The sequence below is a fragment of the Salvelinus fontinalis genome, unplaced genomic scaffold, assembly GCF_029448725.1.
Source record: "Salvelinus fontinalis isolate EN_2023a unplaced genomic scaffold, ASM2944872v1 scaffold_1560, whole genome shotgun sequence".
Lineage (NCBI taxonomy): Eukaryota > Metazoa > Chordata > Actinopteri > Salmoniformes > Salmonidae > Salvelinus > Salvelinus fontinalis.
In genome coordinates this window covers 1-24,376 of record NW_026601769.1, presented here as the reverse complement: position 1 = coordinate 24,376, position 24,376 = coordinate 1, and the positions used below count along the sequence as shown (strand labels likewise).

The 24,376-nt window shown below is 40.9% G+C and overlaps 1 protein-coding gene across 3 annotated transcripts; it reads left to right on the top strand.

The window, feature by feature from the left end:
* Window positions 1-152: 152 nt before the first annotated feature.
* Window positions 153-22,114, top strand: LOC129849601 (thyroglobulin-like). Of its 3 annotated transcripts, none has more exons than XM_055916415.1 (19): window positions 153-238; window positions 1,697-1,730; window positions 3,937-4,068; window positions 4,271-4,360; window positions 4,940-5,074; window positions 5,320-5,409; window positions 7,366-7,500; window positions 7,660-7,749; window positions 9,706-9,840; window positions 9,998-10,087; window positions 12,044-12,178; window positions 12,342-12,431; window positions 14,388-14,522; window positions 14,678-14,767; window positions 16,724-16,858; window positions 17,108-17,197; window positions 19,015-19,099; window positions 19,577-19,666; window positions 21,976-22,114. In XM_055916415.1, exons 1-18 carry the CDS (start codon window positions 185-187, stop codon window positions 19,623-19,625), a joined length of 1,794 nt encoding a protein of 597 aa, XP_055772390.1. In that variant the 5' UTR covers window positions 153-184; the 3' UTR covers window positions 19,626-19,666; window positions 21,976-22,114. The 3 variants fall into 3 exon arrangements, with proteins under 3 accessions (XP_055772390.1, XP_055772389.1, XP_055772392.1); XM_055916414.1 differs by lacking the exon at window positions 19,015-19,099 and adding an exon at window positions 19,154-19,241 and having other exon boundaries at window positions 156-238; XM_055916417.1 differs by lacking the exons at window positions 16,724-16,858; window positions 17,108-17,197; window positions 19,015-19,099 and adding an exon at window positions 19,154-19,241 and having other exon boundaries at window positions 156-238.
* The last annotated feature ends 2,262 nt before the right edge of the window (window positions 22,115-24,376 follow it).

Sequence of the window (24,376 nt, the reverse complement as noted above, 5' to 3'; positions counted from 1 at the left end):
ACAACTTTAGACCAGAGTCCTATGGGTCTCCCTATGGGCCCCAGGTATAAGTAGTGCACCATATAGGGAATAGGGTGCCATTTGGACCTAACGAAGGGTTTGTCATCAGGTATTGTCATATATAGGGGCCCTGAGGCCAGGGGGGACAGTATTCTAGACGGACCACCACACAGAGAGGAGAGAGATGAAGCTACTACATATCCTCTGCTTCTGCCTGGCTGTCCTCGCCTCCACTTGGGTACGATAACATATTTATTCAATCATTATTTTCATTGAATAGGTTTAATAATATTTTATTTAATAATAATAATAATAATAGATTGGATTCTATATAATTTTTTCCAGATGACATGCTGTATATAGTCCTTGTTAATATGTTAGCTGCCAAGTTGTGAACAAGTGTTTTAAAGACTGCTTTGTTCTCCAGGATCAAGCAGACATCTTGTTTGATGTGTGGATCATTTTTATACAAAATGAAATGCAATGTGACATTTTGAGCATAAAAGCAGGTTTCTGGGTTATGTAGACAAGGACTAGAAGGATGTTTTTCAGGTTTGAAAAAATTAGAATTCAGTATCATTCTTCTTGTTGATGTAAAGTAAATCTCTCTCTCTCCCACTCCCCCCTTTTTCTCCCCCCTCTCTCTCTTTCTGTTCCCCTCTCTCTCTCTCTCGCTGTCTCTCACCTCTCTGGCTACCCCCCCTCTCTCTCCCACCCCCTCAATCTCTCTCTCCCCCCCTCCCTATCTTCCCCCCCCTCTCCCCCCCCCCTCTCTCCCTCCCCCCCTCTCTCTCTCTCCCTCCCAATCCCCCTCATCTCTCTCTCTCTCTCTCTCTCTCTCTCTCTCTCCCTCCCACCCCCCCTCTCTCTCTCCCACCCCCTCAATCTCTCTCTCCCCCCCTCCCTCTCTTCCCCCCCTCTCCCCCCCCTCTCTCCCTCCCCCCCTCTCTCTCTCTCCCTCCCAATCCCCCTCATCTCTCTCTCTCTCTCTCTCTCTCTCTCTCCCTCCCACCCCCCCTCTCTCTCTCCCCCAAACCCCTCTCTCTCGCTCTCTCTCACCCCCACCCCCCTCTCTCTCCCCCCCTCTCTCTCCAAACCCCTCCCTCTCTCTCTCCCACCCCCTCTCTCTCTCTCTCTCCCTCCAACCCCCCCCTCTCTCTCTCTCTCTCCCCACCCCATCTCTCGCTCTCTCCCCACCCCATCTCTCTCTCTCTCTTCACCCCCCTCTCTCTTCCTCCCCCCCTCTCTCTCTCTTCCTCCCCCTCTCTCTCTCTCTCTTCCTCCCCCCTCTCCTCTCTCTCCCCCACCCCCTTCTCTCTCTCTCCCCCACCCCCCCTCTCTCTCTCCCCCAACCCCTCTCTCCCTCCCTCCCACCCCCCTCTCTCTCTCACCCCCACCCCCCCTTTATCTCCCCCCCACCTCTCTCTCTCTCCCAAACCCCCCTCATTCTCTCCCCCACCCCCTCTCTCTCTCTTTCTCTCCCCCACCTTCTCTCTCTCTCCCATCCCCCTCTCTTTCACTTTCTCTCTCTCTCGCTCTCTCTCCCTCTCTCTCCCCCACCCCCTCTCCCCCACACCCCCCCCTCTCTCTCTCGCCCCCACCTCTCTTTCGCTCTCTTTCTCTCTCCCCATCCCGTCTCTCTTTCTCTCTCCCCCACTTCCTCTCTCTTTTCCTGTTCCACTCTCTCTCTATCTAGGCTGAGACAGGAGGGGTTGGGAGACATAGGAATGGTAAATACATCATTTTTTATTTTCAACAAAGATGTTGTTAACTAAAAAGAAAGTTGAAAAACATCTAAGCCATTATTTGGATGTTACCACTTTTCGTTTTTGTAAAACTCAGTTACACAAAATCATTCTAGCTCTCTATTTTTGCATACACTCAATTAGTACTTGGTAGCATTGCCTTTAAATTGTTTAACCTGGGTCAAACATTTCGGGTAGCCTTCCACAAGCTTCCCACAATAAGTTGGGTGAATTTTGGCCAATTCCTCCTGACAGAGCTGATGTAACTGAGTCAGGTTTGTAGGCCTCCTTGCTCGCACATGCTTTTTTCAGTTCTGCCCACAATTTTTCTTTAGGATTGAGGTCAGGGCTTGTGAATGCCACTCCAATACCTTGACTTTATTGTCCTTAAGCAATTTTGACACAACTTTGGAAGTATGCTTGGGGTCGTTGTCCATTTGGAAGACCCATTTGCGACCAAGCTTTAACTTCCTGACTGATATCTTGAGATGTTGCTTCAATATATCCACGTAATATTCCTGCCTCATGATGCCGTCTATTTTGTGAAGTGCACCTGTCCCTCCAGCAGCAAAGCACCCCCACAACATGATGCTGCCACCCCCATGCAACACAGTTGGGATGTTCTTCAGCTTGCAAGCATCTCACTTTTTCCTCCAAACATAACGATGGTCATTATGGCCAAACAGTTCAATTTTTATTTCATCAGACCAGAGGACATTTCTCCAAAAAGTACGATCTTTGTCCCCATGTGCAGTTACAAACCGTAGTCTGGCATTTTTTATGGCGGTTTTGGAGCAGTGGCTTCTGCCTTGCTCAGTGGCCTTCCAGGTCAAGTCGATATAGGACTCGTTTTACTGTGGATATAGATACTTTTGCACCTGTTTCCTCCAGCATCTTCACAAGGTCCTTTGCTGTTGTTCTGGGATTGATTTACACTTTTCGCACCAAAGTACGTTCATCTCTAGGAGACAGAACAGTGGTATGATGGCTTCGTGGTCTATTGGTGTTTTACTTGCGTACTATTGTTTGCACAGATGAATGTGGTACCTTCAGGCATTTGGAAATTGCTCCCAAGGATGAACCAGACTTGTCTTGGCTGATTTCTTTTGATTTTCCCATGATGTCAAGCAAAGAGGCACAGAGTTTGAAGGTAGGCCTTGAAATACATCTACAGGTACACCTCCAACTGACTCAAATGATGTCAATTAGCCTATCAGAATCTTCTAAAGCCATGACATCATTCTGGAATTGTCCAAGCTGTTTAAAGGCAAAGTCAACTTCGGAACCACTGGAATTGTGATACAGTGAATTGTAAGTGAAATAATCTGTCTGTAAACAATTTTTGGAAAAATGAAGTGTCATGCACAAAGTAGATGTCCTAACAGGCTTGAGGCCAAAAACTATAGTTTGTTAACAAGAAATTTGTGGAGTGGTTGAAAATTGACTCCATCCAACTTCCGACTTCAACTGAGAGGCATTATCAACTGTGACACTGGAAAAATTAATGTTGTGCCTTGATCAAAAGGCACATGGACGGATATATCAACTTGTCAGCTCACTGATTTGAACTACTGGCCCAACTCTCAACCAGCAGGCTACCTGCCACTCCTCTAGTTCCAGAGATGTATATTGGTGTCTAGATGCTGAACTCAGGAATTCTGATATGAATGGTTTGCTCGTTCAACTGGATGTATGATTGGATTGTCTAGCAACTATCAGGAAATAACACTAATAGAATTTCCAGTCAAGTAGCAGAACTTCAATATTCATCCAGGAAGTACCTAGGTTACATCTGAAATGGAACCCTATTCCGGACAAACTACTTCTGACCAGGGCCCATAGGGGACGCACCCTACGATTCCAGATGCAGCCCAGGCAATCTCTTCCAAGGGATTCACTGGGTGTCTCTCTGTTGTCAGTGAGTTATAGTCGACCTCTTCCACCTCTCTTTTTAAAGGACCTGTCACAGGTGTGACTAGTTGCCTCATTAACCCAACGAGAGATCCCGATGTTGGCCTTTATCCAGTGGTGTAAAGTACTAAAGTAAAAATACTTGTGTGAGGATCTGCTGTTGCATGTGGGGTGTGTGTAAATATTGTATATGTAACAGGTTTTTAGTTTTTCCAGAATGTATGTCCAGCATTGCTATGTTATGTTATGTCAACATTACAGTGTATGTTACCTGTACCAGGTGGTATTACACGACCCAAGACCCCCTGTGAGCGTGCAAGAGATGCTGTGAAAAATGGACTAATTGGAGCTGACATCCCCACTTGTGATGACGATGTAGAATACACCCATGAGCAATGTTCAGGCTCTACAGGTTACCACTCACAGACACACACAGACACACACACACACACACACACACACACACACACACACACACACACACACACACACACACACACACACACACCATAAATGCTCCAATTCAGTTGAACGTGACAATTCAATATGTTACAGTAAAATGTGTAAATATTATATATTTAATAACAGGTTAGTAACATGTTCAATTCTGGTAGGTTACTGTTGGTGTGTGAACAGTTCTGGACAGAAGGTCCCGGGTACTGAAACTCGACCAGGCACTGCTAGAATCAACTGTGCCACACAGAGTAAGTGAGGCCCTGTGGTCTCATCCAACACCATCACCACTTTAAACTCCAACACATCACTACTCTTGCTTCCTACCTTGGATCTCTTTATACTTTCTTTACAAGATGCTCCACTGATTTCAGAATCATGATCTCTCTTCTTCCTGTCTTTCTGTATCACGATCTCTCTTCTTCCTGTGTCTTTCTGTGTCATGATCTCTCTTCTTCCTGTCTTTCTGTATCACAATCTCTCTTCTTCCTGTGTTTTTCCACTTCCGACCATTCAGGTCATTAACCCTCATCCTCCAGCTACATACCATCAGAACTGACAGCCATATTGTTCTCATTCCAGCACAGCTGTTGGTTCAACAACTCTTTCTTGTTTCCTGCATTTACGTCCTACTTCTGGACAGGGCCCATTGGGGAACAGGGTCCCGTATAGAATGCAGTCTCCTGACCAGGGCCCATTGGGGAACAGGGTCCCATAGGGGACGCAACCCAAGATTCCAGATGCAGCCAAAGCTTCCAGGATGTTTGTCCAGCAATGTATGTTATACTATGTAATGTCATTGTTACAAAGAATCTTATCTGTGTGTTTAGATGGTATGATGCGACCCAAGACCCCCTGTGAGATTGCTAGAGATACTGCGATGAAAATAGTCAGGCTTGGAGTCTACGTCCCCACATGTGACAACGATGGACAATACACCCCTGAGCAATGCAGGGCCTCTACAGGTTACCACACACACACACACACACACACACACACACACACACACACACACACACACACACACACACACACACACACACACACACACACACACACACACACACACACACACACACACACACACACACACACACACTATAATGGCTCCAATTCAGTTGAACATGACAATTCAATGTGTTACAGTAAAATGTATAATTGTGTAATTATTGTCTATGTAACAGTTTATTAACATGTCCAATTCTGGTAGGTTACTGTTGGTGTGTGAACAGTACTGGACAGAAGATCCAGGGTACTGAGACTCCACCAGGAACTGCTATAATCAACTGTGCCACACAGAGTAAGTGAGGCCCTGTGGTCTCATCCAACACCATCACCACTTTAAACTCCAACACATCACTACTGTTGCTTCCTACCTTGGATCTCTTTATACTTTCTTTACAAGATGCTCCACTGATTTCAGAATCATGATCTCTCTTCTTCCTGTCTTTCTGTATCACGATCTCTCTTCTTCCTGTGTCTTTCTGTGTCATGATCTCTCTTCTTCCTGTCTTTCTGTATCACAATCTCTCTTCTTCCTGTGTTTTTCCACTTCCGACCATTCAGGTCATTAACCTTTTACGGGGGCAGCCCGACACCGGTACACTTATGACAACATCCAGCTCAAAGTGCAGGGCGCGAAATTCAAAATCTATTTTTTTTTAATATTTAACTTTCACACATTAACAAGTCCAAGACACCAGATGAAAGGTGCACATCTTGTGAATCAAGCCAACATGTCCGATTTTTAAAATGTTTTACAGGGAAGACAAAATATGTAAATCTATTAGCTAACCACGTTAGCAAAAGACACAACTTTTCTAACTCCATCAGTTTCTTACTCCATCAGGTGCTATCACAAATTCGACCAAATAAAGATATAAATAGCCACTAACCAAGAAACAAATTCATCAGATGACAGTCTGATAACATATTTATTGTATAGCATATGTTTTGTTTGAAAAATTTGTATATTTCATGTATAAACCATAGTTTACATTTCAGCTACAATCCGAAATTGCACCGAAAGCGGCCATAATATTTACAGACACCAACGTCAAATAGCTAATTACTCATCATAAAACATTTCTGAAAAATACATAGTCTGCAGCAATTGAAAGACAGGCATCTTGTGATTCCAAACAATATTTCCGATTTATTAAATGTTTTACAGCGAAAACAAAATGTATCGCTATATTAGCGTAGCTACAATAGACAGAAATAATTGGGCGCCCACGGCCAGTTCACATGCACGACAGATATATGAAATAACATCATAAAATGGGTCTTACTTTTGCTGATCTTTCATCAGAATGTTGAAGAAGGTGTCCTCTGTCCAGATGAGTCGTTGTTTCGATTCAGAATGGCAAATTTCCCTCTTCAATTAGCATTGGCACTAGCCGAGTGGCATAAATTTCTCCAACGTAAACACAGTCAGAGGACGGAACACGGCAAAACTCCCGAATAAAGTTTCAATAATCTGATTAAACTATATTGAAAAAACATACATTACGATGATATGGTCACATGTATCAAACAAAATTCGAGCCGGAGATGTTAGCCGTTCGTTACCAAGGCAAAACAGAAGTCAATCCCACTTCCTTCAGAGTACCGGAAGTGGACGGTCACGTCAAAGAAATAGGTTTTTTTCCACCACAGAACAAGATGAGCACAAAAATTTCTTCTCTGGCATCCTCTTTACACCAATAGGAAGGCGTATAGAGTGTCAGCAGACTCCTAAGTGTCAAGACCATGTATAGGCATCAAGTTGAAAAGAGCATCGATTTCTGACATTTCACTTCCTGGTCAGGAAAAGTGCTGCAGAAGGACTTCTGTTTCACTCAGAGAAATAATTCCAACTCTTTTAGAAACTAGAAAGTGTTTTCTATCCAAAAAGAATAATAATATTCATATTGTACGAGCAAGATTTGAGTAGGAGGCCGTTTGAAATGGGCACGATTTCACTGGCTACTCAACACTTTGCCTTGCAGCCATATTAACCCTCATCATCCCGCTACATAACATCAGATCTGACAGCCATATTGTTCTCATTCCAGCACAGCTGTTGCTTCAACAACTCTTTCTTGTTTTCCTGCATTTCGTCCTACTTCTGACCAGGGCCCATTGGGGAACAGGGTCCCATAGGGGACGCAACCCAAGATCCCAGATGCAGCCAAAGCTTCCAGGATGTTTGTCCAGCAATGTATGTTATAGTATGTAATGTCATTGTTACAAAGAATCTTATCTGTGTATTTAGATGGTATGATGCGACCCAAGACTCCCTGTGAGATTGCTAGAGATACTGCGATGAAAATAGTCAGGCTTGGAGTCTACGTCCCCACGTGTGACAACGATGGACAATACACCCCTGAGCAATGCAGGGCCTCTACAGGTTACCACACACACACACACACACACACACACACACACACACACACACTATAATGGCTCCAATTCAGTTGAACATGACAATTCAATGTGTTACAGTAAAATGTATAATTGTGTAATTATTGTCTATGTAACAGTTTATTAACATGTCCAATTCTGGTAGGTTACTGTTGGTGTGTGAACAGTACTGGACAGAAGATCCAGGGTACTGAGACTCCACCAGGAACTGCTATAATCAACTGTGCCACACAGAGTAAGTGAGGCCCTGTGGTCTCATCCAACACCATCACCACTTTAAACTCCAACACATCACTACTGTTGCTTCCTACCTTGGATCTCTTTATACTTTCTTTACAAGATGCTCCACTGATTTCAGAATCATGATCTCTCTTCTTCCTGTCTTTCTGTATCACGATCTCTCTTCTTCCTGTGTCTTTCTGTGTCATGATCTCTCTTCTTCCTGTCTTTCTGTATCACAATCTCTCTTCTTCCTGTGTTTTTCCACTTCCGACCATTCAGGTCATTAACCTTTTACGGGGGCAGCCCGACACCGGTACACTTATGACAACATCCAGCTCAAAGTGCAGGGCGCGAAATTCAAAATCTATTTTTTTTTAATATTTAACTTTCACACATTAACAAGTCCAAGACACCAGATGAAAGGTGCACATCTTGTGAATCAAGCCAACATGTCCGATTTTTAAAATGTTTTACAGGGAAGACAAAATATGTAAATCTATTAGCTAACCACGTTAGCAAAAGACACAACTTTTCTAACTCCATCAGTTTCTTACTCCATCAGGTGCTATCACAAATTCGACCAAATAAAGATATAAATAGCCACTAACCAAGAAACAAATTCATCAGATGACAGTCTGATAACATATTTATTGTATAGCATATGTTTTGTTTGAAAAATTTGTATATTTCATGTATAAACCATAGTTTACATTTCAGCTACAATCCGAAATTGCACCGAAAGCGGCCATAATATTTACAGACACCAACGTCAAATAGCTAATTACTCATCATAAAACATTTCTGAAAAATACATAGTCTGCAGCAATTGAAAGACAGGCATCTTGTGATTCCAAACAATATTTCCGATTTATTAAATGTTTTACAGCGAAAACAAAATGTATCGCTATATTAGCGTAGCTACAATAGACAGAAATAATTGGGCGCCCACGGCCAGTTCACATGCACGACAGATATATGAAATAACATCATAAAATGGGTCTTACTTTTGCTGATCTTTCATCAGAATGTTGAAGAAGGTGTCCTCTGTCCAGATGAGTCGTTGTTTCGATTCAGAATGGCAAATTTCCCTCTTCAATTAGCATTGGCACTAGCCGAGTGGCATAAATTTCTCCAACGTAAACACAGTCAGAGGACGGAACACGGCAAAACTCCCGAATAAAGTTTCAATAATCTGATTAAACTATATTGAAAAAACATACATTACGATGATATGGTCACATGTATCAAACAAAATTCGAGCCGGAGATGTTAGCCGTTCGTTACCAAGGCAAAACAGAAGTCAATCCCACTTCCTTCAGAGTACCGGAAGTGGACGGTCACGTCAAAGAAATAGGTTTTTTTCCACCACAGAACAAGATGAGCACAAAAATTTCTTCTCTGGCATCCTCTTTACACCAATAGGAAGGCGTATAGAGTGTCAGCAGACTCCTAAGTGTCAAGACCATGTATAGGCATCAAGTTGAAAAGAGCATCGATTTCTGACATTTCACTTCCTGGTCAGGAAAAGTGCTGCAGAAGGACTTCTGTTTCACTCAGAGAAATAATTCCAACTCTTTTAGAAACTAGAAAGTGTTTTCTATCCAAAAAGAATAATAATATTCATATTGTACGAGCAAGATTTGAGTAGGAGGCCGTTTGAAATGGGCACGATTTCACTGGCTACTCAACACTTTGCCTTGCAGCCATATTAACCCTCATCATCCCGCTACATAACATCAGATCTGACAGCCATATTGTTCTCATTCCAGCACAGCTGTTGCTTCAACAACTCTTTCTTGTTTTCCTGCATTTCGTCCTACTTCTGACCAGGGCCCATTGGGGAACAGGGTCCCATAGGGGACGCAACCCAAGATCCCAGATGCAGCCAAAGCTTCCAGGATGTTTGTCCAGCAATGTATGTTATAGTATGTAATGTCATTGTTACAAAGAATCTTATCTGTGTATTTAGATGGTATGATGCGACCCAAGACTCCCTGTGAGATTGCTAGAGATACTGCGATGAAAATAGTCAGGCTTGGAGTCTACGTCCCCACGTGTGACAACGATGGACAATACACCCCTGAGCAATGCAGGGCCTCTACAGGTTACCACACACACACACACACACACACACACACACACACACACACTATAATGGCTCCAATTCAGTTGAACATGACAATTCAATGTGTTACAGTAAAATGTATAATTGTGTAATTATTGTCTATGTAACAGTTTATTAACATGTCCAATTCTGGTAGGTTACTGTTGGTGTGTGAACAGTACTGGACAGAAGATCCTGGGTACTGAGACTCTACCAGGCACTGCTAGAATCAACTGTGCCACACAGAGTAAGTGAGGCCCTGTGGTCTCATCCAACACCATCACCACTTTAAACTCCAACACATCACTACTGTTGCTTCCTACCTTGGATCTCTTTATACTTTCTTTACAAGATGCTCCACTGATTTCAGAATCATGATCTCTCTTCTTCCTGTCTTTCTGTATCACGATCTCTCTTCTTCCTGTGTCTTTCTGTGTCATGATCTCTCTTCTTCCTGTCTTTCTGTATCACAATCTCTCTTCTTCCTGTGTTTTTCCACTTCCGACCATTCAGGTCATTAACCTTTTACGGGGGCAGCCCGACACCGGTACACTTATGACAACATCCAGCTCAAAGTGCAGGGCGCGAAATTCAAAATCTATTTTTTTTTAATATTTAACTTTCACACATTAACAAGTCCAAGACACCAGATGAAAGGTGCACATCTTGTGAATCAAGCCAACATGTCCGATTTTTAAAATGTTTTACAGGGAAGACAAAATATGTAAATCTATTAGCTAACCACGTTAGCAAAAGACACAACTTTTCTAACTCCATCAGTTTCTTACTCCATCAGGTGCTATCACAAATTCGACCAAATAAAGATATAAATAGCCACTAACCAAGAAACAAATTCATCAGATGACAGTCTGATAACATATTTATTGTATAGCATATGTTTTGTTTGAAAAATTTGTATATTTCATGTATAAACCATAGTTTACATTTCAGCTACAATCCGAAATTGCACCGAAAGCGGCCATAATATTTACAGACACCAACGTCAAATAGCTAATTACTCATCATAAAACATTTCTGAAAAATACATAGTCTGCAGCAATTGAAAGACAGGCATCTTGTGATTCCAAACAATATTTCCGATTTATTAAATGTTTTACAGCGAAAACAAAATGTATCGCTATATTAGCGTAGCTACAATAGACAGAAATAATTGGGCGCCCACGGCCAGTTCACATGCACGACAGATATATGAAATAACATCATAAAATGGGTCTTACTTTTGCTGATCTTTCATCAGAATGTTGAAGAAGGTGTCCTCTGTCCAGATGAGTCGTTGTTTCGATTCAGAATGGCAAATTTCCCTCTTCAATTAGCATTGGCACTAGCCGAGTGGCATAAATTTCTCCAACGTAAACACAGTCAGAGGACGGAACACGGCAAAACTCCCGAATAAAGTTTCAATAATCTGATTAAACTATATTGAAAAAACATACATTACGATGATATGGTCACATGTATCAAACAAAATTCGAGCCGGAGATGTTAGCCGTTCGTTACCAAGGCAAAACAGAAGTCAATCCCACTTCCTTCAGAGTACCGGAAGTGGACGGTCACGTCAAAGAAATAGGTTTTTTTCCACCACAGAACAAGATGAGCACAAAAATTTCTTCTCTGGCATCCTCTTTACACCAATAGGAAGGCGTATAGAGTGTCAGCAGACTCCTAAGTGTCAAGACCATGTATAGGCATCAAGTTGAAAAGAGCATCGATTTCTGACATTTCACTTCCTGGTCAGGAAAAGTGCTGCAGAAGGACTTCTGTTTCACTCAGAGAAATAATTCCAACTCTTTTAGAAACTAGAAAGTGTTTTCTATCCAAAAAGAATAATAATATTCATATTGTACGAGCAAGATTTGAGTAGGAGGCCGTTTGAAATGGGCACGATTTCACTGGCTACTCAACACTTTGCCTTGCAGCCATATTAACCCTCATCATCCCGCTACATAACATCAGATCTGACAGCCATATTGTTCTCATTCCAGCACAGCTGTTGCTTCAACAACTCTTTCTTGTTTTCCTGCATTTCGTCCTACTTCTGACCAGGGCCCATTGGGGAACAGGGTCCCATAGGGGACGCAACCCAAGATCCCAGATGCAGCCAAAGCTTCCAGGATGTTTGTCCAGCAATGTATGTTATAGTATGTAATGTCATTGTTACAAAGAATCTTATCTGTGTATTTAGATGGTATGATGCGACCCAAGACTCCCTGTGAGATTGCTAGAGATACTGCGATGAAAATAGTCAGGCTTGGAGTCTACGTCCCCACGTGTGACAACGATGGACAATACACCCCTGAGCAATGCAGGGCCTCTACAGGTTACCACACACACACACACACACACACACACACACACACACACACACACACTATAATGGCTCCAATTCAGTTGAACATGACAATTCAATGTGTTACAGTAAAATGTATAATTGTGTAATTATTGTCTATGTAACAGTTTATTAACATGTCCAATTCTGGTAGGTTACTGTTGGTGTGTGAACAGTACTGGACAGAAGATCCAGGGTACTGAGACTCCACCAGGAACTGCTATAATCAACTGTGCCACACAGAGTAAGTGAGGCCCTGTGGTCTCATCCAACACCATCACCACTTTAAACTCCAACACATCACTACTGTTGCTTCCTACCTTGGATCTCTTTATACTTTCTTTACAAGATGCTCCACTGATTTCAGAATCATGATCTCTCTTCTTCCTGTCTTTCTGTATCACGATCTCTCTTCTTCCTGTGTCTTTCTGTGTCATGATCTCTCTTCTTCCTGTCTTTCTGTATCACAATCTCTCTTCTTCCTGTGTTTTTCCACTTCCGACCATTCAGGTCATTAACCTTTTACGGGGGCAGCCCGACACCGGTACACTTATGACAACATCCAGCTCAAAGTGCAGGGCGCGAAATTCAAAATCTATTTTTTTTTAATATTTAACTTTCACACATTAACAAGTCCAAGACACCAGATGAAAGGTGCACATCTTGTGAATCAAGCCAACATGTCCGATTTTTAAAATGTTTTACAGGGAAGACAAAATATGTAAATCTATTAGCTAACCACGTTAGCAAAAGACACAACTTTTCTAACTCCATCAGTTTCTTACTCCATCAGGTGCTATCACAAATTCGACCAAATAAAGATATAAATAGCCACTAACCAAGAAACAAATTCATCAGATGACAGTCTGATAACATATTTATTGTATAGCATATGTTTTGTTTGAAAAATTTGTATATTTCATGTATAAACCATAGTTTACATTTCAGCTACAATCCGAAATTGCACCGAAAGCGGCCATAATATTTACAGACACCAACGTCAAATAGCTAATTACTCATCATAAAACATTTCTGAAAAATACATAGTCTGCAGCAATTGAAAGACAGGCATCTTGTGATTCCAAACAATATTTCCGATTTATTAAATGTTTTACAGCGAAAACAAAATGTATCGCTATATTAGCGTAGCTACAATAGACAGAAATAATTGGGCGCCCACGGCCAGTTCACATGCACGACAGATATATGAAATAACATCATAAAATGGGTCTTACTTTTGCTGATCTTTCATCAGAATGTTGAAGAAGGTGTCCTCTGTCCAGATGAGTCGTTGTTTCGATTCAGAATGGCAAATTTCCCTCTTCAATTAGCATTGGCACTAGCCGAGTGGCATAAATTTCTCCAACGTAAACACAGTCAGAGGACGGAACACGGCAAAACTCCCGAATAAAGTTTCAATAATCTGATTAAACTATATTGAAAAAACATACATTACGATGATATGGTCACATGTATCAAACAAAATTCGAGCCGGAGATGTTAGCCGTTCGTTACCAAGGCAAAACAGAAGTCAATCCCACTTCCTTCAGAGTACCGGAAGTGGACGGTCACGTCAAAGAAATAGGTTTTTTTCCACCACAGAACAAGATGAGCACAAAAATTTCTTCTCTGGCATCCTCTTTACACCAATAGGAAGGCGTATAGAGTGTCAGCAGACTCCTAAGTGTCAAGACCATGTATAGGCATCAAGTTGAAAAGAGCATCGATTTCTGACATTTCACTTCCTGGTCAGGAAAAGTGCTGCAGAAGGACTTCTGTTTCACTCAGAGAAATAATTCCAACTCTTTTAGAAACTAGAAAGTGTTTTCTATCCAAAAAGAATAATAATATTCATATTGTACGAGCAAGATTTGAGTAGGAGGCCGTTTGAAATGGGCACGATTTCACTGGCTACTCAACACTTTGCCTTGCAGCCATATTAACCCTCATCATCCCGCTACATAACATCAGATCTGACAGCCATATTGTTCTCATTCCAGCACAGCTGTTGCTTCAACAACTCTTTCTTGTTTTCCTGCATTTCGTCCTACTTCTGACCAGGGCCCATTGGGGAACAGGGTCCCATAGGGGACGCAACCCAAGATCCCAGATGCAGCCAAAGCTTCCAGGATGTTTGTCCAGCAATGTATGTTATAGTATGTAATGTCATTGTTACAAAGAATCTTATCTGTGTATTTAGATGGTATGATGCGACCCAAGACTCCCTGTGAGATTGCTAGAGATACTGCGATGAAAATAGTCAGGCTTGGAGTCTACGTCCCCACGTGTGACAACGATGGACAATACACCCCTGAGCAATGCAGGGCCTCTACAGGTTACCACACACACACACACACACACACACACACACACACACACTATAATGGCTCCAATTCAGTTGAACATGACAATTCAATGTGTTACAGTAAAATGTATAATTGTGTAATTATTGTCTATGTAACAGTTTATTAACATGTCCAATTCTGGTAGGTTACTGTTGGTGTGTGAACAGTACTGGACAGAAGATCCAGGGTACTGAGACTCCACCAGGAACTGCTATAATCAACTGTGCCACACAGAGTAAGTGAGGCCCTGTGGTCTCATCCAACACCATCACCACTTTAAACTCCAACACATCACTACTGTTGCTTCCTACCTTGGATCTCTTTATACTTTCTTTACAAGATGCTCCACTGATTTCAGAATCATGATCTCTCTTCTTCCTGTCTTTCTGTATCACGATCTCTCTTCTTCCTGTGTCTTTCTGTGTCATGATCTCTCTTCTTCCTGTCTTTCTGTATCACAATCTCTCTTCTTCCTGTGTTTTTCCACTTCCGACCATTCAGGTCATTAACCTTTTACGGGGGCAGCCCGACACCGGTACACTTATGACAACATCCAGCTCAAAGTGCAGGGCGCGAAATTCAAAATCTATTTTTTTTTAATATTTAACTTTCACACATTAACAAGTCCAAGACACCAGATGAAAGGTGCACATCTTGTGAATCAAGCCAACATGTCCGATTTTTAAAATGTTTTACAGGGAAGACAAAATATGTAAATCTATTAGCTAACCACGTTAGCAAAAGACACAACTTTTCTAACTCCATCAGTTTCTTACTCCATCAGGTGCTATCACAAATTCGACCAAATAAAGATATAAATAGCCACTAACCAAGAAACAAATTCATCAGATGACAGTCTGATAACATATTTATTGTATAGCATATGTTTTGTTTGAAAAATTTGTATATTTCATGTATAAACCATAGTTTACATTTCAGCTACAATCCGAAATTGCACCGAAAGCGGCCATAATATTTACAGACACCAACGTCAAATAGCTAATTACTCATCATAAAACATTTCTGAAAAATACATAGTCTGCAGCAATTGAAAGACAGGCATCTTGTGATTCCAAACAATATTTCCGATTTATTAAATGTTTTACAGCGAAAACAAAATGTATCGCTATATTAGCGTAGCTACAATAGACAGAAATAATTGGGCGCCCACGGCCAGTTCACATGCACGACAGATATATGAAATAACATCATAAAATGGGTCTTACTTTTGCTGATCTTTCATCAGAATGTTGAAGAAGGTGTCCTCTGTCCAGATGAGTCGTTGTTTCGATTCAGAATGGCAAATTTCCCTCTTCAATTAGCATTGGCACTAGCCGAGTGGCATAAATTTCTCCAACGTAAACATAGTCAGAGGACGGAACACGGCAAAACTCCCGAATAAAGTTTCAATAATCTGATTAAACTATATTGAAAAAACATACATTACGATGATATGGTCACATGTATCAAACAAAATTCGAGCCGGAGATGTTAGCCGTTCGTTACCAAGGCAAAACAGAAGTCAATCCCACTTCCTTCAGAGTACCGGAAGTGGACGGTCACGTCAAAGAAATAGGTTTTTTTCCACCACAGAACAAGATGAGCACAAAAATTTCTTCTCTGACATCCTCTTTACACCAATAGGAAGGCGTATAGAGTGTCAGCAGACTCCTAAGTGTCAAGACCATGTATAGGCATCAAGTTGAAAAGAGCATCGATTTCTGACATTTCACTTCCTGGTCAGGAAAAGTGCTGCAGAAGGACTTCTGTTTCACTCAGAGAAATAATTCCAACTCTTTTAGAAACTAGAAAGTGTTTTCTATCCAAAAAGAATAATAACATTCATATTGTACGAGCAAGATTTGAGTAGGAGGCCGTTTGAAATGGGCATGATTTCACTGGCTACTCAACACTTTGCCTTGCAGCCATATTAACCCTCATCATCCCGCTACATAACATCAGATCTGACAGCCATATTGTTCTCATTCCAGCACAGCTGTTGCTTCAACAACTCTTTCTTGTTTTCCTGCATTTCGTCCTACTTCTGACCAGGGCCCATTGGGGAACAGGGTCCCATAGGGGATGCAACCCAAGATTCCAGATGCAGCCAAAGCTTCCAGGATGTTTGTCCAGCAATGTATGTTATAGTATGTAATGTCATTGTTGCAAAGAATCTTATCTGTGTGTTTAGATGGTATGATACGACCCAAGACTCCCTGTGAGATTGCTAGAGATACTGCGATGAAAATAGTCAGGCTTGGAGTCTACGTCCCCACGTGTGACAACGATGGACAATACACCCCTGAGCAATGCAGGGCCTCTACAGGTTACCACACACACACACACACACACACACACACACACACACACACACACACACACACACACACACACACACACACACACACACACACACACACACACACACACACACACACACACACACACACACACATACACACACTATAATGGCTCCAATTCAGTTGAACATGACAATTCAATGTGTTACAGTAAAATGTATAATTGTGTAATTATTGTCTATGTAACAGTTTATTAACATGTCCAATTCTGGTAGGTTACTGTTGGTGTGTGAACAGTTCTGGACAGAAGATCCTGGGTACTGAGACTCCACCAGGCACTGCTAGAATCAACTGTGCCACACAGAGTAAGTGAGGCCCTGTGGTCTCATCCAACACCATCACCACTTTAAACTCCAACACATCACTACTGTTGCTTCCTACCTTGGATCTCTTTATACTTTCTTTACAAGATGCTCCACTGATTTCAGAATCATGATCTCTCTTCTTCCTGTCTTTCTGTATCACGATCTCTCTTCTTCCTGTGTCTTTCTGTGTCATGATCTCTCTTCTTCCTGTCTTTCTGTATCACAATCTCTCTTCTTCCTGTGTTTTTCCACTTCCGACCATTCAGGTCATTAACCTTTTACGGTGGCAGCCCGACACCGGTACACTTATGACAACATCCAGCTCAAAGTGCAGGGCGCGAAATTCAAAATCTATTTTTTTTTAATATTTAACTTTCACACATTAACAAGTCCAAGACACCAGATGAAAGGTGCACATCTTGTGAATCAAGCCAACATGTCCGATTTTTAAAATGTTTTACAGGGAAGACAAAATATGTAAATCTATTAGCTAACCACGTTAGCAAAAGACACAACTTTTCTAACTCCATCAGTTTCTTACTCCATCAGGTGCTATCACAAATTCGACCAAATAAAGATATAAATAGCCACTAACCAAGAAACAAATTCATCAGATGACAGTCTGATAACATATTTATTGTATAGCATATGTTTTGTTTGAAAAATTTGCATATTTCATGTATAAACCATAGTTTACATTTCAGCTACAATCCGAAATTGCACCGAAAGCAGCCATAATATTTACAGACACCAACGTCAAATAGCTAATTACTCATCATAAAACATTTCTGAAAAATACATAGTCTGCAGCAATTGAAAGACAGGCATCTTGTGATTCCAAACAATATTTCCGATTTATTAAATGTTTTACAGCGAAAACAAAATGTATCGCTATATTAGCGTAGCTACAATAGACAGAAATAATTGGGCGCCCACGGCCAGTTCACATGCACGACAGATATATGAAATAACATCATAAAATGGGTCTTACTTTTGCTGATCTTTCATCAGAATGTTGAAGAAGGTGTCCTCTGTCCAGATGAGTCGTTGTTTCGATTCAGAATGGCAAATTTCCCTCTTCAATTAGCATTGGCACTAGCCGAGTGGCATAAATTTCTCCAACGTAAACACAGTCAGAGGACGGAACACGGCAAAACTCCCGAATAAAGTTTCAATAATCTGATTAAACTATATTGAAAAAACATACATTACGATGATATGGTCACATGTATCAAACAAAATTCGAGCCGGAGATGTTAGCCGTTCGTTACCAAGGCAAAACAGAAGTCAATCCCACTTCCTTCAGAGTACCGGAAGTGGACGGTCACGTCAAAGAAATAGGTTTTTTTCCACCACAGAACAAGATGAGCACAAAAATTTCTTCTCTGACATCCTCTTTACACCAATAGGAAGGCGTATAGAGTGTCAGCAGACTCCTAAGTGTCAAGACCATGTATAGGCATCAAGTTGAAAAGAGCATCGATTTCTGACATTTCACTTCCTGGTCAGGAAAAGTGCTGCAGAAGGACTTCTGTTTCACTCAGAGAAATAATTCCAACTCTTTTAGAAACTAGAAAGTGTTTTCTATCCAAAAAGAATAATAATATTCATATTGTACGAGCAAGATTTGAGTAGGAGGCCGTTTGAAATGGGCACGATTTCACTGGCTACTCAACACTTTGCCTTGCAGCCATATTAACCCTCATCATCCCGCTACATAACATCAGATCTGACAGCCATATTGTTCTCATTCCAGCACAGCTGTTGCTTCAACAACTCTTTCTTGTTTTCCTGCATTTCGTCCTACTTCTGACCAGGGCCCATTGGGGAACAGGGTCCCATAGGGGATGCAACCCAAGATTCCAGATGCAGCCAAAGCTTCCGGGATGTTTGTCCAGCAATGTATGTTATAGTATGTAATGTCATTGTTACAAAGAATCTTATCTGTGTGTTTAGATGGTATGATGCGACCCAGGACTCCCTGTGAGATTGCTAGAGATACTGCGATGAAAATAGTCAGGCTTGGAGTCTACGTCGCCAATTTGTAAGTCGCTCTGGATAAGAGCGTCTGCTAAATGACTTAAATGTAAATATGTGACAACGATGGACAATACACCCCTGAGCAATGCAGGGCCTCTACAGGTTACCACACACACACACACACACACACACACACACACACACACACACACACACACACACACACACACACACACACACACACACACACACACACACACACACACACACACACACACACACACACACTATAATGGCTCCAATTCAGTTGAACATGACAATTCAATGTGTTACAGTAAAATGTATAATTGTGTAATTATTGTCTATGTAACAGTTTATTAACATGTCCAATTCTGGTAGGTTACTGTCGGTGTGTGAACAGTTCTGGACAGAAGATCCAGGGTACTGAGACTCCACCAGGAACTGCTATAATCAACTGTGCCACACAGAGTAAGTGAGGCCCTGTGGTCTCATCCAACACCATCACCACTTTAAACTCCAACACATCACTACTGTTGCTTCCTACCTTGGATATCTTTATACTTTCTTTACAAGATGCTCCACTGATTTCAGAATCATGATCTCTCTTCTTCCTGAGTCTTTCTGTACTATGATCTCTCTTCTTCCTGTGTCCTTCTGTAACATGATCTCTCTTCTTCCTGTCTTTCTGTATCATAATCTCTCTTCTTCCTGTCTTTCTGTATCACGATCTCTCTTCTTCCTGTATCACGATCTCTCTTCTTCCTGTCTTTCTGTATCACGATCTCTCTTCTTCCTGTCTTTCTGTATCATCACTAATGACTAACTACAACTACTAATCCTAATGCTACTGTGACTAACTACAACTACTAATCCTAATGCTACTAATGACTAACTACAACTACTAATCCTAATGCTACTAATGACTAACTACAACTACTAATCCTAATGCTACTAATGACTAACTACAACTACTAATCCTAATGCTACTAATGACTAACTACAACTACTAATATGAACTACTACTAGAACTACAAGCGCTGAATACAACCTTAACAAACTACTAATACCAATACTACTAACTACTACTACTACTAATAACTACTAATATGAACTACTACTACTAATATGAACTACTACAAGTGCTGAATACAACCTTAACAAACTACTAATACCAATACTACTAACTACTACTACTACTAATAACTACTAATATGAACTACTACTACTAATATGAACTACTACAAGTGCTGAATTCAACCTTACAGTGAAATACTTGCCAACAAAGCAGTTAAGAAAAAAAGTGTTAAAGTATTTACTCAAACTGAATTAAACATTTTATACAAAAAAGAAGTGTAATAAGAAAAATAGAAAAATAACAAATAATAAAGGAGCAACAATAAAACATCAGTAGCGATGCTATATACAGGGTGTTACGGTAAAGAGTCAATGTGGAGGCTATATACAGGGTGTACCGGTACAGAGTCAATGTGGAGGCTATATACAGGGTGTTACGGTACAGAGTCAATGTGGAGGCTATATACAGGGTGTTACGGTAAAGAGTCAATGTGGAGGCTATATACAGGGTGTTACGGTACAGAGTCAATGTGGAGACTATATACAGGGTGTTACGGTACAGAGTCAATGTGGAGGCTATATACAGGGTGTTACGGTACAGAGTCAATGTGGAGGCTATATACAGGGTGTTACGGTACAGAGTCAATGTGGAGGCTATATACAGGGGGTACCGGTAAAGAGTCAATGTGCGGGGGAACCAGTTAGTCCAGGTAATTGAGGTAATATGAACATGTAGGTAGAGTTATTAAAGTGACTATACATAGATAATAAACAGAGAGTAGCAGCAGCATAGAATGGGTGGGGGGACAATGCAAATAGTCTGGGTAGCCATTTGATTAGCTGTTCAGGATTCTAATGGCTTGGGGGTAGAAGCTGTTAAGAAGCCATTTGGATCTAGACTTGGCGCTCCGGTACTGCTTGCCGTGTGGTAGCAGAGAGAACAGCGTGACTAGGGTGGCTGGAGTCTTTGGCAATTTTTTGGGCCTTCCTCTGACACCACCTGGTATAGAGGTCCTCGATGGCAGGAAGCTTGGCCCAGGTGATGTACTGGGCGTTAGCACTACCTTCTGTAGTGCCTTGCGTTTGGAGGCCGAGCAGTTGCAGTACCAGGCGGTGATGCAACCGTTCAGGATGCTCTCGATGGTGCAGCTGTAGAACTTTTTGAGGATCTGAGGACCCATGCCAAATCTTTTCAGTCTCCTGAGGGGGAATAGGTTTTGTCGTGCCTTCTTCAAGACTGTCTTGTGCTTGGACCATGATAGTTTGTTGGTGATGTGGACACCAAGGAACTGGAATCTCTCAACCTGCTCAACTACAGCCCTGTCGATGAGAATAGGGGCGTCATGTCCTTTGTCTTGATCATGTTGAGGGAGAAGTTGTTAAACTAACTACTACTACTACTACTACTACTAACTAATTATGCTAACTGCTAATACTTAATACTGCTACTACAAACTAATACCACTAGCTACTAATACTAACTACTACTACTACTAACTAATACTGCAAACTACTAGTGCTAACTACTAACACTAACTACTACTAATTACTAATACTAACTACCACTACTAGTACTTCTACCACTACTTCTAGTAGTATCTATACCACTACAACACACACTTTTATTCATTCACTAAATGTTATTTCTTTGCAGCTGGTTCTGGATGTTGTTAATGTTTATGTTGTTGTGTCTGTAATTGTAGATGTGGACAGAGATGAAAGGAGTTGGAGCAAAGACATTGGAATGACTTTGACAGTTGTCTTTACTGTACTACAGGACCTGATTCACATTCTATACAAATAAATGAAGGCATCCAGAGATTAAACTGTTGATTTACTTTCTTCCTTGTTGGTGTGATATGTTGAACAATGTATCTGAACCAGTTCATTTCTGGGAAGTGGAGGAAGGAGTAGGACTGTTATGGTGACTGTATTACCACCACACCGGCAGTTACAGGACTTGAAGGCAGTCAAATTCCACGTGACCATGTAGTAGTTAGGCTTCTCCAAGCTCTGATGCTGCTGATGGTCATTCGTAGTCTACCACACTTGCTAACTGCCTGCTACTCAGCACTCTATTGTCCCTCTAATCATTCTGACATCAATGCAAATCTAAATCACTTCATGAGCTCATGTTGCGCAACATTTCTATAACCTACGCAATTGCTTGAGAACAGCCTGATGGCTTCTTTAAAAAAGAGGAGGCTCGCATTGGCTTTCTATAGACTAGATCTACTATATTTACAGTACCAGTCAAAAGTTAGAACACACCTACTCATTCCAGGGTTTTCAGTTAGTATATTTTCTCGATTGTAGAATAGTGAAGACATCAAAACTATGAAATCATGTATTAAACAAATCAAAATATATTGAGATTCTTCAAAGTTGCCACCCTTTGCCTTGACTGCTTTGTACACTCTTGGCATTCTCTCAACCAGATTCATGAATTAGTCACCTGGAATGCATTTCAAGTAACAGGTGTGTATTGTTAATATATGGAATTTCTTTCCTCCATGTGTTTGAGCCAATCCGTTGTGTTGTGACACGGTAGTGGTGGTATACAGAAGATAGCCCTATTTGTTAAAAGCCAAGTCCCTATTATGGCAAGAACAGCTCAAATAAGCAAAGAGAAACAACACTAAGACATGAAAAAGTAACAGTCAGATTTTAGCAGACAAACATCGGGCAACAGCACACTTGATAACCTGGATGAGGTTAGAGAGAAATATCCACAACTCCCACTATTGGAAGTGTTATGCTCACCAAAAAACTTTCCGACTAAGCCTAAATCATATGGATTGTAATCATGATATTTACCATTCTCAGTCCTGATCTGTATTTCCTCAGAATTATCAGGAATATAAGTACAGCACATGTACCCCCCAGCACCAGTACCCCCTTGTGCGGACAGAAGACAATCAAAGGCCAAACAATTTTGCATCTCCCCAGTCCGAATGGCAACCATCTCAGCAGTTATTCACTCAACACTATCAACTGTACTATTAGCTAGGACTTATCAAAGCGTTAGCCATATTGATAACTTCCTGTGCTATTTCAGAAATATAAGAGGGAAAAGCAATCGCAAAGGATCTCAGTTTCTGTAATCACGTTATGGTGTGATGAAGGAGAATTTACAGAATGTTTGACATATCCCTAGTAACACGATCCACATCTCGTGGATGCTTAAGTTTTTTGACCATTCATCCAAGAACGGGACCTGCTTTTTAAATATGAACAAAAAAATTATTTAGAACAGCAAGCCAGATAAAATTAAAAGGTCCTATTATATAATGAATATGAATTCGGAGGGCAGAAATTATTAAATATTAAAGCATTAGACCTCTCAAAGGCATCAGTCATACAAAAGTTATTTTAATCCAAACTGGTTCTCTAGTAAATTGGTACGAATGTCTCATCCTGTGTTCAAGAAGGGCCTTTATTCAGATTACACCTGCTCACTTTCGGTTGTTTGAAAAGGAAATCATCTCCAAAATGTCTTTATTTTTTGAACAAGCCTTAGAAAGTTGGTTGCAATTTCAGTTTAATCCACCTGAAAGGACGGAACAAATATTGTGGTAAAAATCAAATATACTAATTGATGAAAAAAAATGTATTTTTCGAAGAAATGTAAAAAAAAAAGAAAAAAAGTATAATTTCAGTGAATGATATCATAAATAGGACTGGTGGAGTTATGTCACACATGCAGCTAACAGACATATGGAAATGTCTGCTCTACCCAAAATTAATTGCAGCATTACCACAAAAATGGAAGAGGCAAGTAGAAGGGGAAAAAAGTAAGGAACTTGTATGTCGGCCCTGTATTAAAGAACATAAATGGTTCAAGAAGTGTGATAAATAAAAACATACCAATTTCATTTAAGGACCAAAAAACTGACAGCTGTGCCATATAAATTGCAAAATAGTTGGGAAAAGATTTGCGATGTACCCATTCCATGGCACATGGTTTATGAATTGATACGCAAAACGACACCAGGTTGAAAACCTCAAATTTTTCTATTTAAATTACTATACAAGATTCTTGCAACTAATAGAATGTTATATACACTGCTCAAAAAAATAAAGGGAACACTTAAAACAAGTCAA

Bases quoted from the DNA above. Each gene is read 5' to 3' on its own strand.
- LOC129849601 (XM_055916414.1), top strand. From the start codon at position 185: ATGAAGCTACTACATATCCTCTGCTTCTGCCTGGCTGTCCTCGCCTCC. The intron at 7,750-9,705 runs GTAAGTGAGGCC...CTGTGTATTTAG, and splicing joins AATCAACTGTGCCACACAGA to ATGGTATGATGCGACCCAAG. The intron at 14,523-14,677 runs GTTACCACACAC...CAATTCTGGTAG, and splicing joins GCAATGCAGGGCCTCTACAG to GTTACTGTTGGTGTGTGAAC.